Source organism: Epinephelus moara, chromosome 8 (genome assembly GCF_006386435.1).
Source record: "Epinephelus moara isolate mb chromosome 8, YSFRI_EMoa_1.0, whole genome shotgun sequence".
Lineage (NCBI taxonomy): Eukaryota > Metazoa > Chordata > Actinopteri > Perciformes > Serranidae > Epinephelus > Epinephelus moara.
The window spans coordinates 32,444,456-32,461,939 of NC_065513.1; the positions used below are offsets into that span (position 1 = coordinate 32,444,456).

General features: G+C 40.1%; 1 protein-coding gene across 3 annotated transcripts; it reads right to left on the minus strand.

The window, feature by feature from the left end:
- Positions 1 to 3,613: 3,613 nt before the first annotated feature.
- Positions 3,614 to 17,035, minus strand: LOC126394732 (granzyme A-like). 3 transcript variants are annotated; one of them, XM_050051755.1, is made up of 5 exons: positions 16,899 to 17,035; positions 16,571 to 16,706; positions 15,318 to 15,456; positions 14,121 to 14,396; positions 3,614 to 4,809 (listed from the first exon to the last, which is right to left on the minus strand). In XM_050051755.1, the coding sequence occupies exons 1-5, from the start codon at positions 16,960 to 16,962 to the stop codon at positions 4,648 to 4,650; spliced, it is 777 nt and encodes a 258-aa protein (XP_049907712.1). In that variant the 5' UTR covers positions 16,963 to 17,035; the 3' UTR covers positions 3,614 to 4,647. The 3 variants fall into 3 exon arrangements, with proteins under 3 accessions (XP_049907712.1, XP_049907710.1, XP_049907711.1); XM_050051753.1 differs by lacking the exons at positions 14,121 to 14,396; positions 15,318 to 15,456; positions 16,571 to 16,706; positions 16,899 to 17,035 and adding exons at positions 4,905 to 5,180; positions 5,922 to 6,060; positions 10,401 to 10,536; positions 10,729 to 10,865 and having other exon boundaries at positions 3,619 to 4,809; XM_050051754.1 differs by lacking the exon at positions 3,614 to 4,809 and adding an exon at positions 12,872 to 14,025.
- Positions 17,036 to 17,484: the final 449 nt, after the last annotated feature.

The window sequence follows — 17,484 nt, forward strand, 5'->3', positions numbered from 1 at the left end:
AGGCTCACATTTGTGATTTTGAGTGAATTATCAGGAAATTTGGAATCAAGAGTCACGGTCTCCTCAGGATAAAGTGATAACTTTCCTCTGGCGGCATTATTAGTTAAAATTTTTAATTTTTCGTTTTACAAATACCAGCCAAACTAATAACATTGCCATCAACCTCAGCTGTAAATTGTTTTTAGTGTTGTTTAGTACATGTCACATTGCTTACATGCTACAGTAAGACGTGTCAGCATGTCAAAGCCTCACTGAGCATGACAAACTCTTTGTTCCTTTTTTAATTTAATATCATGTAATTGGGACTAATAAGCATGAATCCCACCCAGTTCTGAGGAGAAGTAGGCTTCCAAGTACATGTGTATTTTTCTTCATTTATCACTCAGACTATAGGCAGAAAGTAAGTAATATGTTTGAGAGGGATGTCCCTCTCATCATGTCCCGATGATCCTCGGATCGGGTATTAGCACCAATCACGTTATTTTTACAAAATCGGAATCTGTAATAAAAGATCGGAGGAATCAAAACAACAAAAATGGCCAGGTTTTTCATCTATGTTGTTCATTGTTGCCTCTGCTTTCCAATGTACAGGGTTCCTACACATTTGGAATTTCAAAATTCCATACTTTTCCATACCCTAATTTCCAGACTTCTTGGCATTTTTTCAGAATATGCGACATCTGAGTAAATATATCAGTGTATCATATTCCACATCATATTTAATTATTGTTAATAGGCGATTGTAGCCAAGTACCATAATGGCATGCAAATAAAAACTCAGGTAAGTTCAGTGTCTGGGCTGAGGCAAAAATGTTGGGACTCTGGGTGCAAGCAATGCAGTAACGAGAGGTCGGTGTTTTTTCCTTTCATGTGGCTCAGAATCGCCTTCTCCCCCATGTTGGCGATGTCAAACGATTTCACACAAAGCTTGCATCTAGCTCTGTGTGTGAATTGGGAATCCTTGGCCAACCAGTATTTATATACGGTATTGTCAAGCCATCCATCCAAAAACCTGCATCTACCCATTGTGAACCACGTGAAACTCGTCTTCTTGTCGAAGGTGCAGTGTTGGAGTGAAACTTGATACCTGGGGGGCTGGAGGAGGGTCATGGGGCAGCGGACTGGACATACCACTTGTCAATCAGGTAAAAGGGGCGGTATGTTTTCTGAGACGTTTGCTCTCACACAAACTGTGCTTGGCCCGGCATAAAACACGATCCGGATTGATTAAATTATTTTTGGAAATACCTAATTTTCTATTTTAGAAAACAGTATTTTAGAACAGTGGTAATAGTCTGGAAACATAAATATTTTTCCATACTTTATTTTTCATTTTCCATACTTTTTAATACCTGGAAATTGATCAAATTTATTTCCATACTTTTCCATACTTTCCATACTTGCGTACGAACCCTGAACGTATAATACTTCCAAACTGCTGACATTTTGGCTGCCATTAGCATGCTGGCTGTCCATGCCAAAACAACAAGTTATCTGTCTGAACGTCACTCCCCCGCCTGCCCAACGTTAACACACTCACCTCATATGACAGGGCCTGCCATAAATGAGTGTGTTCACGTTTGGCAGGCAGATGGGCAGCTAGTAACGGTAGCAAAATGTCAGCAATATTGAACTTTTATACATTGGAAGGCGAAGGCAGTACAACAGCCACTTGTAAAATGGGCAAGTCTAGCGGTTTGCGAGGGGGAAAAGACATAGTTCATTTCAACACAACCAATTTGATATGCCATCTGCAAAGGAAACATTCATCACAGCATGCCGAGTTCGAGGCAGCAAGTAAAAAGCCACAGAACCAACCGACATTGGCAGAGGCTTTGAAAAGGAAATAGAAATTTCCCCAGGACCATGATAAAGCCAAAAAGATCACAGCCAAGATAAACAAACCTTATGGGACAACTTGGATGCATTCTTTTTTTTTTCTTTCTTAATGCTTTGCAAAGTATCGGATCGGACTCGGTATCGGACTCAGCTTCAAAATAAAGGACTCTGTATTGGATCGGATGCAAAAAAAATGTGATTGGGACATCCCTAATGTTTGACAAGAAATGGTGTATGAAACAAAATAGGACTGGTTTTGATCTTAAGAGATGTAATAATGATGGAAAGAGCTATAGTCCTGCTTTTATTTGAGGTTAAAGGAACTGTACACAATATTCAGACCATTAACAGAGGTGGAAACAACATTTGCTAAAAAAAAAAAAAAAAGATTAGTGGAGTGGCCTCCTGTTACTGCTCAATCATTTAACATGGCCACCGAAATCAAGTGGCCAGCGCTTCACGGAAAATCTAGCCAGCCACTGACTCAGCCACCTCCACTTTTAGAAAACCTCTGAGTCATAGATATGCTCTGAATATTATAAAGACCTTTTTAAGTTGACTTTTTTGACTGATTACTAGCCAAAATTTTCTCCAAAATCATGATCATATATGTAGAGCAATGTTTTACACATGTGGGACTCCCACAAAGGGCCACAAGATAAACCTGAAAGGTTCTGAAATCATGAAGAGGATAGGAAATTTATAAAGAAAATCTTTCTGCTTCACAAATTTGTGTTGATCTTTTCAGACTTTCCTCTAACCTTTGCTTCCTTTTCCCAACTTGTGAATTAATGGGCCATTTTACCTCTTCAGGGATCCCAAAGCTAAGGGTTGGAAACCACAGATGTACAGCTATGTTGTCAGTTTTGTCTAATGTGTACCATTTTTACTGAACTATTGTAAATGTGGATTTCAGGAAGACTGGGTATTCATGTAACAAAGCTACTTAGGATAAAAAACAAACAAACAATAAACATGACATTTTCTATCATCTGTTATTATCAGAGCTAGGTTTTTTAATTATTAAAGTTATTTTCAGTTCTGTAAAGTGAAATAATCTCGACTCTCATCTGAGTGACATCTCCTCTCTGTATTACTGCTCCTCAACTCCAGCAGAGAGCACCACCTAGTGATGCAGCATGAAAACTGAGCATCAGTGCCACATTTACAGTAAGTCCCAGGTCGTGAGGACTGCATGTGTACAGTAGATGTAACTGGTAGTCTAAGCTGAATTCTGTGTGACAGGAAAAGCCCACAAGAATTTAAAGTGGGGAGCAAATATTGCAGAGACAAATGGGTTCCTTTAGCACACAGTAATGAAAGAGAACGGCAGTATTTAAGATAAGAGACAAAGAAGCTGGTGAATAATTCCTCTAAATATGTTACTGTGCCAGATTTGATTACAACGGCAAACATTTCCTTTGAATGTGTTTGATGTGTGTTCACTGTTAATGTCTCCTTCAGTATTTGATTAAAGGCACTTTTGCAACACTTGTGTGACATGTTGCACGTTTCCTGTCGGGGGTCTTTAAAGACGACGTGTGAATTTGTCTCTTGTGGTCTGAGCAAGTACACCATCAGCAAGATCTTTTTTTTTCCGCCTTATGATTCAGAACATAATGTTCTCTGCATTGAAATTACTGTAATTGTCTCCTGCATGAAGCATTTTAGCTTCATCTACAGTCACATGACCTACGGAGGAGAAAGACAAAAAAAGAAAACGCTCTGTCATGTTTACTGAGACATCAAAGGTTTTTAATTTGGACGCTGCTCTCACATGACTGGAAACCAGAGAACTGAAAGACAAATCTGTGATGCCATGAAGGTGTGAAATTACTGTACTCTAGCCACTGTCATGAAAATGCGACAGAGTCATAAAAAGAATAAAAGATAGAAATATGTATCTACCTTCAAGATAGTAGAAAATGTCATTTATTTGAAGGTTTCATGCAGTAACAATATGAATGAATAATGAGGAATAATGTGCCCAAGAATGAACCTTTAGCATAAAATCTTTCCACAAAGCTGAAGCCTCAATGTCAGTTAAAGCGTTTGATGAAGGAAGTGGTGAAGCGGTTTGTTTGATTCTTTGCTTTCATCTTAGCTCTTTGGTGTCAACCCAGAAAAAGACAGAAAAAATGCTGGCATTGAATGAGTCTGCAAACCATTGATATGTTAAATTAACGTGTTATTAAATAGTGGATACGCTCAAACTTTAAGTTTCAACAATGCTGAGGTTAGCGTGTGGTTAGGGTTAGGCCACAAAAAGTCTTGGTTGTGGCGGGAAAAGATCATGTTTGGGGGCACAATCTCATCTAGAAAAGCAGCAATGTCTCTACGGAAAACAACCGCTTTTTCTGACACTATCCCAGCAGGAAAAGCAGTGAGGTCTTGATGAAAAAAAAGGTGCTTGAAACACAGTGACAGATCCTTAAACAACACCCACATTTGGAGCCTAAAAAGCAGCTGGAAAAACAGCAATGACTTGCTAAACCACACATGGTTTCGCTGTTTGTTGGTCTCGAACAGTGGTCTGCAGCTTAGCAGGTGTCTCGTCTAAAACACACCATCCACCATCCCCTCAACCTCACGATCACAAGATTAATGTATTTGTGGTTCGCAGAAACGTACATTGCCAACATGATCTTCTGGGGACTGGCCTGTGGATGTACAGCTTTGTCACTTTCACTTTAAAAAAATTTCTATGATGCGATTCTCTTTTTCTATACGGTGTATCTGCTTAAGATAAAGTGAACGTAGCAGTACAAAGATAGACAAGCTTTATACAGAGTAACGAACAAGAAAGTCTCATTCCATTTCAGACTTCTTCATCGTCTTTTTGATCCAGTTGAGTTGACTCTCTGAGAGAAACGAGTACACTCCGGGCTTTTTAATCTGGCCACACTTCCTTCCAGAAGAAGTGACACCGACGAGCGCTCCGTTGCATAACAGTGGTCCTCCCGAATCCCCCTGGAGAGAGTACAAACACACAACATGTCATTTTTAGACACACATAGCAGTTAAGGTGGCTTCTTCCTTGACACAAAAATTCAAAGTGTACTCACCTGACAGGTGTCAACCTGTTTTTTACCATCTGAGCCAGCACATATCATGCCTTTGGTGATAACAGGGTTAAAATTATAATATTCAGGAGAGTTGCACTTCACTCTGTCGATCACAGTCACGTTGGTAGACATCAGGACATCTGAAGCTTTCTTGGCAACGTTGTTTGTTTTCCCCCATCCAGCCACCAGACAGCTGCTGCCAGCTGCTGGTTCTATGACGGTGTTACCCAACGGGAGACATTTCACCGTCTGGGTTTGCTTCGCCGGTTTGGCAAGCTGAAATTTAAGAAAGGAAACATTGTGTTTTGATGCTGACTGTCCGTGTTTTGCCTTTAGCACTTGTCACAGCAGAGGGAAAGAAGGTTTTCATGAACGCCTGTCACAATGTCTGCCGCAGTTACTTCTAACTTACTTTACGTCTCCAGGCGCTTTTACCTCACCCAGGCCCATGCATTCCCTGGAAACTCTCTGGACTTGCCATTCTCCATCCGTCCACCAGATGCCCTCAGACTTTACCACCAGTCCCAGTCACCTGACTCTCTCATTTACCTGCTAACCTGTTTCCACTTTCCCTCATCAGCCCCACAGTATATAACCAGCCCTTTTCCATGCTTATGTTTTTGCTCTATGCACCTGAAACTGATGTATTCCTGTTTTTTGGCCTGCTCATTTGTCATGCCCTTCCTGGATTCGTTTGACTGTTTGAACTGCAGTCTGCAGTCCTTTGCCCTACTTCTAAGCCTATACTATTTTAAGCTACTGTGCTTTCATTGAAGTCGAATCACTTTGACCTGATTTTGGATGTTGTCTATATTTGGAAAAATAACCCCACAAGTAAGCAGTTAAGATAATGCAGCTGCCTGCCCTGCATTGGCAATGATTTAACTTGAATTAAATTTGATTTGCAGTCTGGCATCTTTAAAGAAACTTAATATTGAGTAATTGCTCAATATGTTTCTCAGTCATAGTGAGTACCCTTTCTAAATTGCAGATTGTTGCATCTTTGCTTCGCCTTACCTTGAGCAGCATGAGGTCATTGACTTTTTCTTTTTCATCAAAGCAGGGATGAGGATAACGGCTCTTAACACTGATGACCTGCCTGGAGTCCTTTTCCTTTTCTTTGATGGAGTGTACCCCCAGTAACACCTCCTTATGGCTGCAACAGCAAGAAACGTGTTTTTATTAGTTCACATGCCCTAAAGTTGAATCTGCTAGGAGTGCATAAATAATGATAAATTGATTACTTTATCACAGTTGCATCTTTCATGTGTATCGTCAAATATGATATATAATAAGGTCGGGATATGGCTTCTTTTCTCAAGTATCAAAAGGTACGGGGACTTCACTGGTAGTTGAATGGAAAGTTTGTCTTCAAACAGAGGTGATATGACTGTGTGGTGGTTACTGAAAGTGTCAAAATTGACTCACGGGTGTGGGCTGATGTAAAACTGTAATGTTTATTGTCACACTACATTTTTAGCTTCAGTCTCTGCCTCCTTTGGTCTGTTCTTTTTGGGTGTGCAACAAAAAAGAATAGGCTAATAGGCTTTAAAAGGAGTGTTATCTATGGACTTGTTCAGAAAGTCACATACAGGATGGCAGTGGCTCTCAAACTTGATCTTTTGCTTGTTTTGCTATGAGAATTACTGAGGAAACTAGTGACAAAACATACAATGTTACGGTGGCCAACAAGGATAAATGCAATGCATATAGAGAAACACACTGCAAATAGAGAAACGCACTGCATATGAGAAAACAAATGCAACGGGAAAACGCTGCATATACAGAAATGTGCTGCATAAACACGCTGCAAATAAGAAAACAAATGCAAAAAGAAAACGCTGCATATCCACTCATACAATGGAAGTGCTCCAGGCCTCTAGGGGCAGTGCTGAGCTTCCACCCGAGAGACAGACAACGGACGTATCAACAGGTTCGTTCCATAGATATATATACGTAGATGCCGCATTCAACGGTGCTCCTCATTGGAGCGATACGTCAACGCAGCCGCCATCTTGCCCAGGTGGAGCCGCGCTGCCTAATACATGTATGTCTATTGAGGCAGGAGATTATTTATGATTAAAATCATCATTACTCGCTGAATTCTCAACCGATTTTCATGCGGTTTGGTTTGTTACAATTGTCAGACATGTAGTTATGATACAGGATACTTGGTTAAATAAAAAATGCAGCTTTTCATACCAAAATATTTGATCTTATGTAGATAAAGTAACAGTAATAGTTCTACAACACATTTAAACTAAACTTTCCCCATGTAATAAATATTCTTTTTTCTTACTAGATGTACAATGCCCACCATGATGTCATTTAATTATTATTTTTGACTATAAATGTTTATTCACATTTCACAAAATGTGCAAAAAATAGTGTATCAGCAGGGTTGTGCCGAGCTGCAGTGTAGTTACACATTCTGATTAACAAATGTTGGTTTTGTACAAGTGAAAATAAATGACTTAGAGCTGCATCTTTACACAAAATTTTGCTTTAATCTCATATGTATAACACCACAGTGCTCATGGGAGTCTGGACACAGAACTGTTAACATTATTAGGTCATATTTAGTCTGCCCAGTCCTGTCGAAGTCCTCAGGTCTGAAGTGACAGCTGCAGATGACTGAGGAGTCACTGGGACAAAGTCCTTTCTCCTCACTGCTGCTACCCATGCCCGTCTCCTATTTGTGTTTTTTGGGAAACTACACACAAAATAAGTGTGTCTGGACAACGCAGTTCCACATAATTTGTAGTTACAATTCAGGCCACAAGTTAACTACTAACGTTATAATGCGTTATGTCACGTTGGTGCCATGAAACAGATAGTTGACAATTTGGAATAACACATACACCAACATAGCTGTTTGACAAAGCATCATAATTTTATAAGTAATATTATATAATGTTAAATGTTAATCTTTTTTCTTTAAGTTGTGTGACATAGCGTTAGCTTAATTTGGCATTAGGACCAGATCAGGACAGTTACTTTACTTGATTAGCTTAAAAGAAGGATCACTTTTTGAGATATATATCTCATTAAACATGTTCGTAACAGTAAAATATTGTAAAACAACTTCTTACCTGTGGAATGTTATTCCCTTCTGCTTGGTTTTAACACTTCTTTCGTTAGTACACCCAAATGTAGAGCAAAAATGCCGAGTCTGACACGGGTCTGAACTGGTCAGAGCACCTAGGCAAGATGACGGCGGTATATGACGTTTTAGATAAACTACTCATTTTTGTTGAATTTTAGAGATTAAGATTGTATTTGTCTGATCTGAAGGTTTATTCTGTGAACAGAAAACATGTTGTGTGACTGATGGTGAAGTTTAGTTGTCTGAGACTGAATACATTCATCATAAACTATACAGAGTCTACTGTACTATATTAATATTGGACGGTTTAATTATTGAAGTATTTAGCAACACAGAGACTGTGGTCAGTGGGATGTGAGGATTCTTAAAATAACATCTGTACAGATGTGAAGCCCTGACTGTATAAAATAACATCTGTACAGATGTGAAGCCCTGACTGTATCTGACTGAGCCTTAATGAAAGCTGATGTCTTGTATTTTTTTTCCTCTGAAAATATTAACCTTATAGTCAAACACAGTTTATTCAGCCTGTGTAGTTGAGGGGACAGGTCAAAGTGATATGATGCTGATTTACAGGAGAATTCATATCAAATGGAGGATAAACCATGAACATGAACTACAGATCACCTGTAAAGCATTTTAATAAATCAGTCTATCATAATTAAAACAACTGGAGACTGAAAACAAGCTGATATATGGGTCTGATCACTTTTTTAATGAATTGACATCATTCCAGACAGGATGTTAGTGTGTCTGTGACTTCCTGTACGGGCTGAAGGCTGCTGGAAACTGTCGGGAAACTGTCCGACTTCACCGCGGCTTTTTGTCACCGCCCCCCGCTGCGGCCGCCTGCTCTCGTCTACTTTCCAGGCGAGGCGCAGTTCATCTCGAATGAGCCTAGGGAGCAGACGAGTGAGCGAGAAGAAGAAAGTTATGTTTGGAGGAAAGTTGGAGCCGGGACAGGCAACACAGAAAAAGGTACGTATTCTTTTTATTTTTCTTTCTTTATTGTTTTTCACATGTGGCCCTCATCTTTTACTGTATAATGAAAGTGAAGCTGATTTACACAGCTGACGTTAGCGTGCTAAAGACTTTGAGTTCTACACCAGTAGTGTATCCGTTGTAGTAATGTTAGCCAACGTTACTGTAACTAACGTTACTTTCCGGGACACCCCAGGTTTCACTTCGGAGGCCTACTTTTCTGAACATTTTTTAATGTATAATACAGATGTCATGATTATATTGTAGACTTATTCATTATAGACTTTTAACAGCTCATATCATAAATAATTTGATATTAGGTTTTGGGTTATAAAATTAAATATTATGTATTAGTGTTTAGAGCTGAACCGCTTTGAAACCATCATGAAATAATGTTTCATGATCATAATAGCCTAATTCTCTGATTTGCCTGCTGTCTATGCTGGAAAATAAAAAAGAATACGTACCTTTCTGTGTTACCTGCAGCTGGGTACTCTTGGGTCCTGGCTCCAACTTTCCTCCAAACATAACTTTCTTCTTCTCGCTCACTCGTCTGCTCCATATGTTGATACGTCCGTTGTCTGTCTCTCGGGTGGAAGCTCAGCACTGCCCCTACAGGCCTGGAGCACTGTTTTCTTTTTGCATTTGTTTTCTTATTTGCAGCGTGTTTCAGTATATGCAGCACGTTTCAGTATATGCAGCGTTTTCCCTTTGCATTTGTTTTCTTATATGCAGTCCGTTTCTCTATTTGCAGTGCATTTCTGTATATGCATCGCGTTTGTCCTTGTCGGCCACCGTACAATGTGGAACTTTACTAAAATAACATTATCTGAATTGTAGCTGGCATCGCTCTTAGATCCTGTTGTGCAAGTGAAAGATCAAGTTAAAGTTCACCTTAAGTGCAGATACAAATGTCACAAGGCTCAAGAGCACATCCTGTGTCCTTTGTGGTTTCTCAAAGTGACATTTTTGCTTTCTTCTCTGCCAGAAGTCTGTCCATCATGCACTTTAATTAGTTCTATCAGAATACATTTTGCTGAGCTAAATCTTGATAATAGTACTAGGATCGGAACACTCTTGGTTCGTTATTGTTCCTTTGTCATTCAGATAATCTAGATGCAGCCCCCTACGATGACTCAGTGCAGAAACCACTGTGGTGTACAGACATATACTCACCTCAAAACAAGAATAAATTAGTTCGACACATGTCAGTATGCAACGCAGTCTCACCAATATATGTTTCACATGCTTTTGTCTCTGATTAGGTTACCTTTATTTCATAAAATTCAAACTCTTGTAAGATTTTAAATAGCCCGTGGATAATATCTTTCATCAGTAAAAATTAAAATTAGTTTCTGTGCATATCATCAGATTTGACAGTTCTTCAAATGTATGTATCTTGTTCTTACCCAACACAGTGGGCAGCAGTCAGGACCCATTTTGGATGGATCAGTGTCCCTCCACAGGTCAGATTCAGCATCAGAGCCATGAAAGGCATCGAGTGGGGCTGCACTTCTTTTCCACCAATAATCTCAGAACCATGACCTAAAACACAACACACACTCCATTAATCAGTTTAACAAAAGAGTAGAGGAATTAGTCAGTAAGTGGTCATCCAAATAAAACACAACCCTGGCTGCACTGTAATATTGAAAGTAGCATTACTTTCTGTATGTTTACATGAATAAAAATGATATCAGATGTAAATGACTGTGATATATAAAATACATTACTCACTGGGCTGGACAATGAGGAGGACAACACAAGAGATAAAAACAGTGAAACCCCTCAGGCAGAACATTTCTTCTGATCTCTCTCTTTGATGTGATGGTGAATGCTCTGAAACCCACCCCGATGCACACACTCATCTTTATGTGTTGAGCTCGAGGATGTGGTCTGACCGTGGAAATGCATGCGTCAGCAGAATAGATGCAAGTATGACATGAGAATAAATGCAATTTATGGTCATGTAGAAACCTTGTGGTTGCATTTTTTTGTCATTTCCCAGTCATGAGTACCATTTCATTTACAGGCTGTGATGTGAAGCAGGTCACATCATCAGTGTGCAGACGGTTCACTGTGGGTGGGCCCAGTGTGAAACGGCTAAAACTGGAGGCTGTTGTCAAACCTTTCAACTACACTAATGAATATGTGTTAATAACTTCGTATAATGATTCAGAGGAATTCATGAGCAAGTGGAAGATATTTGTTGAGGTGGCACCAGGCTGGTGGAGGTGAATGATTTTTAAATTTAAAAAATACAAGGACAGAAAGAAGAGCAGCAGGAATATGGGGTACTGGGGTCGTCGCTACAAGCCACCCAGTCTTTGTATAACCAACATGAATGTTTTCATGTTGGTGCAGGCCTCCACCAGGGTTGTCCCTAAAGCTAAATCTTTTTGGTATATTTATAGTCAGGATGTTTAGGTGCAGTGGATGAAAGGACCTCATTATTGCATCTCTGCTCTTTGCAGATGATGTGGTTCTGTTTGCTTTATCACATCGTGACCTCCAGCATGTACTAGGGCGGTTTGCAGCTGACTGTGAAACAGTCAGGAAGTCAGCACCTCCAAGTCTGAGGGGTTCGCAGCTGTAAAACAGTGGATTGGTCCCTCAGGGTTAGGAGAGACTTGTTCCCCCAAGCAAAGGAGTTCAAATATTTTGGGGTCTTGTTTATGAGTGAGGGTAGAATGGAGAGTGAGATGGACAGGCAGTTTGGTGTGGTATTAGCAGTGATGCCGGCTTTATGTCAGCCTTTTGTGGTGATGAGGGAGCTGAGGTGGAAGGAAAAGCTTTTGATTAACTAGTCTATCTACTGTATGTTCCAACCCTCACCTATAATCATGAGCTTTAGGTAGCGACTGAAAGAATGAGCTCACTTAACAAGCATCCAAAATGAGTTTACTCTGTAGAGTGATTGGGGCCAGCCTTCAGATAGATACCATTTTTACTGAACTATTGTAAATGTGGATTTCAGGAAGACCGGGTATTCATGTAACAAAGCTACTTAGGATAAAAAACAAACAAACAATAAACATGACATTTTCTATCATCTGTTATTATCAGAACTAGGTTTTTTAATTATTAAAGTTATTTTCAGTTCTGTAAAGTGAAATAATCTCCACTCTCATCTGAGTGACATCTCCTCTCTGTATTACTGCTCCTCAACTCCAGCAGAGAGCACCACCTAGTGATGCAGCATGAAAACTGAGCATCAGTGCCACATTTACAGTAAGTCCCAGGTCGTGAGGACTGCATGTGTACAGTAGATGTAACTGGTAGTCTAAGCTGACTTCTGTGTGACAGGAAAAGCCCACAAGAATTTAAAGTGGGGAGCAAATATTGCAGAGACAAATGGGTTCCTTTAGCACACAGTAATGAAAGAGAACGGCAATATTTAACATAAGAGACAAAGAAGCTGATGAATAATCCCTCCAAATATGTTACTGTGCCAGATTTGATTACAACGGCAAACATTTCCTTTGAATGTGTTTGATGTGTGTTCACTGTTAATGTCTCCTTCAGTATTTGATTAAAGGCACTTTTGCAACACTTGTGTGACATGTTGCACGTTTCCTGTCGGGGGTCTTTAAAGACGACGTGTGAATTTGTCTCTTGTGGTCTGGTCTAAGTAAACGATCTGCAGAATCTTTTTTTTCTCCTTATGGTTCAGAGCTTTATGTTCTCTGCATTGACATTACTGTAATTGTCTCATGCATGAAGCATTTTAGCTTCAGCTCCAATCAGACGACGTACAGAGGAGAAAGACAAAAAAAGAAAACGCTCTGTCATGTTTACTGAGACATCAAAGGTTTTTAATTTGGACACTGCTCTCACATGACTTGAAACCAGAGAACTGAAACACAAATCTGTGATGCCATGAAGGTGTGAAATTACTGTACTGTAGCTACTGCCATGAAAATGCAATGAGAGACAGAGTCATACAAAAATATAGAAGTATGTATCTGCCTTAAAGATAGTAGAAAATGTCATTTATTTGAAGGTTTCATGCAGTAATACAATGAATCAATAATGAGGAATAATGTGCCCAAGAATGAACCTTTAGCATAAAATCTTTCCACAAAGCTGAAGCCTCAATGTCAGTTAAAGCGTTTGATGAAGGAAGTGGTGAAGCGGTTTGTTTGATTCTTTGCTTTCATCTTAGCTCTTTGGTGTCAACCCAGAAAAAGACAAAAAATGCTGGCATTGAATGAGTCTGCAAACCATTGATACGTTAAATTAACGTGTTATTAAATAGTGGATACCCTCAAACTTTACGTTTCAACAATGCTGAGGTTAGTGTGTGGTTAGGTTTAGGCCAAAAAAAGCCTTGGTTGTGGCGGGAAAAGATCATGTTTGGGGGCACAATCTCATCTAGAAAAGCAGCAATGTCTCTACGGAAAACAACCGCTTTTTCTGACACTATCCCAGCAGGAAAAGCAGTGAGATCTTGGTGAAAAACAGCCACTTTCATGCCTAAAAAGGTGCTTGAAACACAGTGACAGATCCTTAAACAGCACCCGCATTTGGAGCCTAAAAAGCAGCTGGAAAAACAGCAATGACTTGCTAAACCACACATGGTTTCGCTGTTTGTTGGTCTCGAACAGTGGTCTGCAGCTTAGCAGGTGTCTCGTCTAAAACACACCATCCACCATCCCCTCAACCTCATGATCACAAGATTAATGTATTTGTGGTTCGCAGAAACGTACATTGCCAACATGATCTTCTGGGGACTGGCCTGCGGATGTACAGCTTTAAAAAAATTTCTATGATGCGATTCTCTTTTTCTATACGGTGTATCTGCTTAAGATAAAGTGAACGTAGCAGTACAAAGATAGACAAGCTTTATACAGAGTAACGAACAAGAAAGTCTCATTCCATTTCAGACTTCTTCATCGTCTTTTTGATCCAGTTGAGTTGACTCTCTGAGAGAAACGAGTACACTCCGGGCTTTTTAATCTGGCCACACCCCTTTCCAAAAGAAGTGACACCGACGAGCACTCCGTTGCATAACAGTGGTCCTCCCGAATCCCCCTGGAGAGAGTACAAACACACAACATGTCATTTTTAGACACACATAGCAGTTAAGGTGGCTTCTTCCTTGACACAAAAATTCAAAGTGTACTCACCTTACAGGCGTCAACCTGTTTTTTACCATCTGAGCCAGCACATATCATGCCTTTGGTGATAACAGGGTCAAAATTGTAATATTCAGGAGAGTTGCACTTCACTCTGTCGATCACAGTCACGTTGGCAGACATCAGGACATCTGAAGCTTTCTTGGCAACGTTGTTTGTTTTCCCCCATCCAGCCACCAGACAGCTGCTGCCAGCTGCTGGTTCTTTGACGGTGTTACCCAACGGGAGACATTTCACCGTCTTGGTTTGCTTCGCCGGTTTGGCAAGCTGAAATTTAAGAAAGGAAACATTGTGTTTTGATGCTGACTGTCTGTGTTTTGCCTTTAGCACTTGTCACAGCAGAGGGAAAGAAGGTTTTCACGAATGCCTGTCACAATGTCTGCCGCAGTTATTTTTATTTTCTCACTGTCTGTAGGCGCTTTTACCTCACCCAGGCCCATGCATTCCCTGGAAACTCTCTGGACTTGCCATTCTCCATCCGTCCACCAGATGCCCTCAGACTTTACCACCAGTCCCAGTCACCTGACTCTCTCATTCACCTGCTAACCTGTTTCCACTTTCCCTCATTAGCCCCACAGTATATAACCAGCCCTTTTCCATGCTTATGTTTTTGCTCTATGCACCTGAAACTGATGTATTCCTGGTTTTTGGCCTGCTCATTTGTCATGCCCTTCCTGGATTCGTTTGACTGTTTGGACTGCAGTCTGCAGTCCTTTGCCCTACTTCTAAGCCTATACTATTTTAAGCTTTCATGATTGCCCCTCATCGTACCTGCTTGCCTGGAATGTTTTGTCTGCATTTGAGTCTTCCTTCTGTTGTCAGAATCCACCAGCCTTCTTGTTTCCACCTTCCCTAAATGTACTGTGCTTCTTGAAACATTTTTTATTGTTATGGGTTAAAAAAAAACAACTTTCAGCTACAGACTGTTGCAGCAGATCTGTCATTACAAGGCTGGTTTGTTCAAGTTGAATCATGTTGACCAGATTTTGGATGTTGCCAGTAAGCATTTAAGATATGCAGCTGCCTGCCCTGCATTGACAATGATTTGACTTGGATTAAATTTGATGTGCAGTCTGGCATCTTTAAACAATCTTAGATATTAACTTCAAACAAATTGCTCCATATATGTTTCTCAGTCTTGAATAACTTTCCTAAATTGTAGATTGTTGCATCTTTGCTTCGCCTTACCTTGAGCAGCATGAGGTCATTGACCTTTTCTTTTTCATCAAAGCAGGGATGAGGATAATGGCTCTTAACACTGATGACCTGCCTGGAGTCCTTTTCCTTTTCTTTGATGGAGTGTAACCCCAGTAACACCTTCTTAATGCTGCAAGAGCAAGAAACATTTTTATTAGTTCACATGCCCTAATGTTGAATCTGCTAGGAGTGCATAAATAATGATAAAATTATTGCTTTATCACAGTTGCATCTTTACATGTGCATCATCAAATACGACATATAATAAGGTCGGGATATGACTTTTTTTCTCCAGTATAACTAGGTACGGGGACTTCACTGGTAGTTAAATGGAGAGTGTGTCTTCAAACAGAGGTGATATGATGGTGTGGTGGTTACTGAAAGTGTCAAAATTGACTCGTGGGTGTGGGCTGATGTAAAATGTAATGTTTATTTTCACACTACATTTTTTGCTTCAGTCTCTGCCTCCTTTGGTCTGTTCTTTTTGGTTGTGCAACAAAAAAGAATAGGCTAATAGGCTTTAAAAGGAGTATTTTCGACAAAAATGGCAACAGTGACGACATGGACTTGTTCAGAAATTCACATACAGGATGGCAGTGGCTCTCCAACTTGATCTTTTGCTTGTTTTGCTAAGAGAAGTATTGAGGAAACTAGTGACAAAACATGCAAGGTTGAACTTTACTAAAATAACATTATCGGAACCGTAGCTGGTATCTCTCTTATATCCTGTTGTGCAAGTGAAAAATCAAGTTAAAGTTCACCTTAACTGCAGATACAAATGTCACAAGGCTCAAGAGCACATCCTGTGTCCTCTGTGGTTTCATGAAGTGACATTTTTGCTTTCTTCCCTGCCAGAAGTCTGTCCATCATGCACTTTAATTAGTTCTATCAGAATATATTTTGCTGAGCTAAATCTTGATAATAGTACTAGGATCGGAGCACTCTTGGTTCGTTATTGTTCCTTTATCATTCAGAAAATCTAGTTGCAGCCCCCTACAATGACAACCACTGTGGTGTACAGACATATACTCACCTCAAAACAAGAATAAATTAGTTCGACACGTCAGTATGCAACGCAGTCTCACCAATATATGTTTCACATGCTTTTGTCTCTGATTAGGTTACCTTTATTTCATAAAATTCAAACCCCGTGGATAATATCTTTCATCAGTAAAAATTAAAATTAGTTTCCGTGCATATCATCAGATTTGACAATTTTTCAAATGTATGTATCTTGTTCTTACCCAACACAGTGGGCGGCAGTCAGGACCCATTTTGGATGGATCAGTGTCCCTCCACAGATCGGATTCGCCATCAGAGCCATGAAAGGCATCGAGTGGGGCTGCACTTCTTTCCCACCAATAATCTCAGAACCATGACCTAAAACACAACACACACTCCATTAATCAGTTTAACAAAAGAGTAGAGGAATTAGTCAGTAAGTGGTCATCCAAATAAAACACAACCCTGGCTGCACTGTAATATTGAAAGTAGCATTACTTTCTGTATGTTTACATGAATAAAAATGATATCAGAGGTAAATGACTGTGATATATAAAATACATTACTCACTGGGCTGGACAATGAGGAGGACAACACAAGAGATAAAAACAGTGAAACCCCTCAGGCAGAACATTTCTTCTGATCTCTCTCTTTGATGTGATGGTGAATGCTCTGAAACCCACCCCGATGCACACACTCATCTTTATGTGTTGAGCTCGAGGATGTGGTCTGACCGTGGAAATGCATGCGTCAGCAGAATAGATGCAAGTATGACATGAGAATAAATGCAATTTATGGTCATGTAGAAGCCTTGTGGTTGCATTTTTTTGTCATTTCCCAGTCATGAGTACCATTTCATTTACAGGCTGTGATGTGAAGCAGGTCACATCATCAGTGTGCAGACGGTTCACTGTGGGTGGGCCCAGTGTGAAACGGCTAAAACTGGAGGCTGTTGTCAAACCTTTCAACTACACTAATGAATATGTGTTAATAACTTCGTATAATGATTCAGAGGAATTCATGAGCAAGTGGAAGATATTTGTTGAGGTGGCACCAGGCTGGTGGAGGTGAATGATTTTTAAATTTAAAAAATACAAGGACAGAAAGAAGAGCAGCAGGAATATGGGGTACTGGGGTCGTCGCTACAAGCCACCCA

Excerpts from the sequence above, each read along its gene's own strand:
- LOC126394732 (XM_050051755.1), bottom strand. The coding sequence starts at position 16,962 with ATGTTCTGCCTGAGGGGTTTCACTGTTTTTATCTCTTGTGTTGTCCTC. Across the intron at positions 16,707-16,898 it reads CCTCCTCATTGTCCAGCCCA|GTCATGGTTCTGAGATTATT; the intron begins GTGAGTAATGTA and ends GTTGTGTTTTAG. Across the intron at positions 15,457-16,570 it reads ACTGCCGCCCACTGTGTTGG|CATTAAGAAGGTGTTACTGG; the intron begins GTAAGAACAAGA and ends TTGCTCTTGCAG.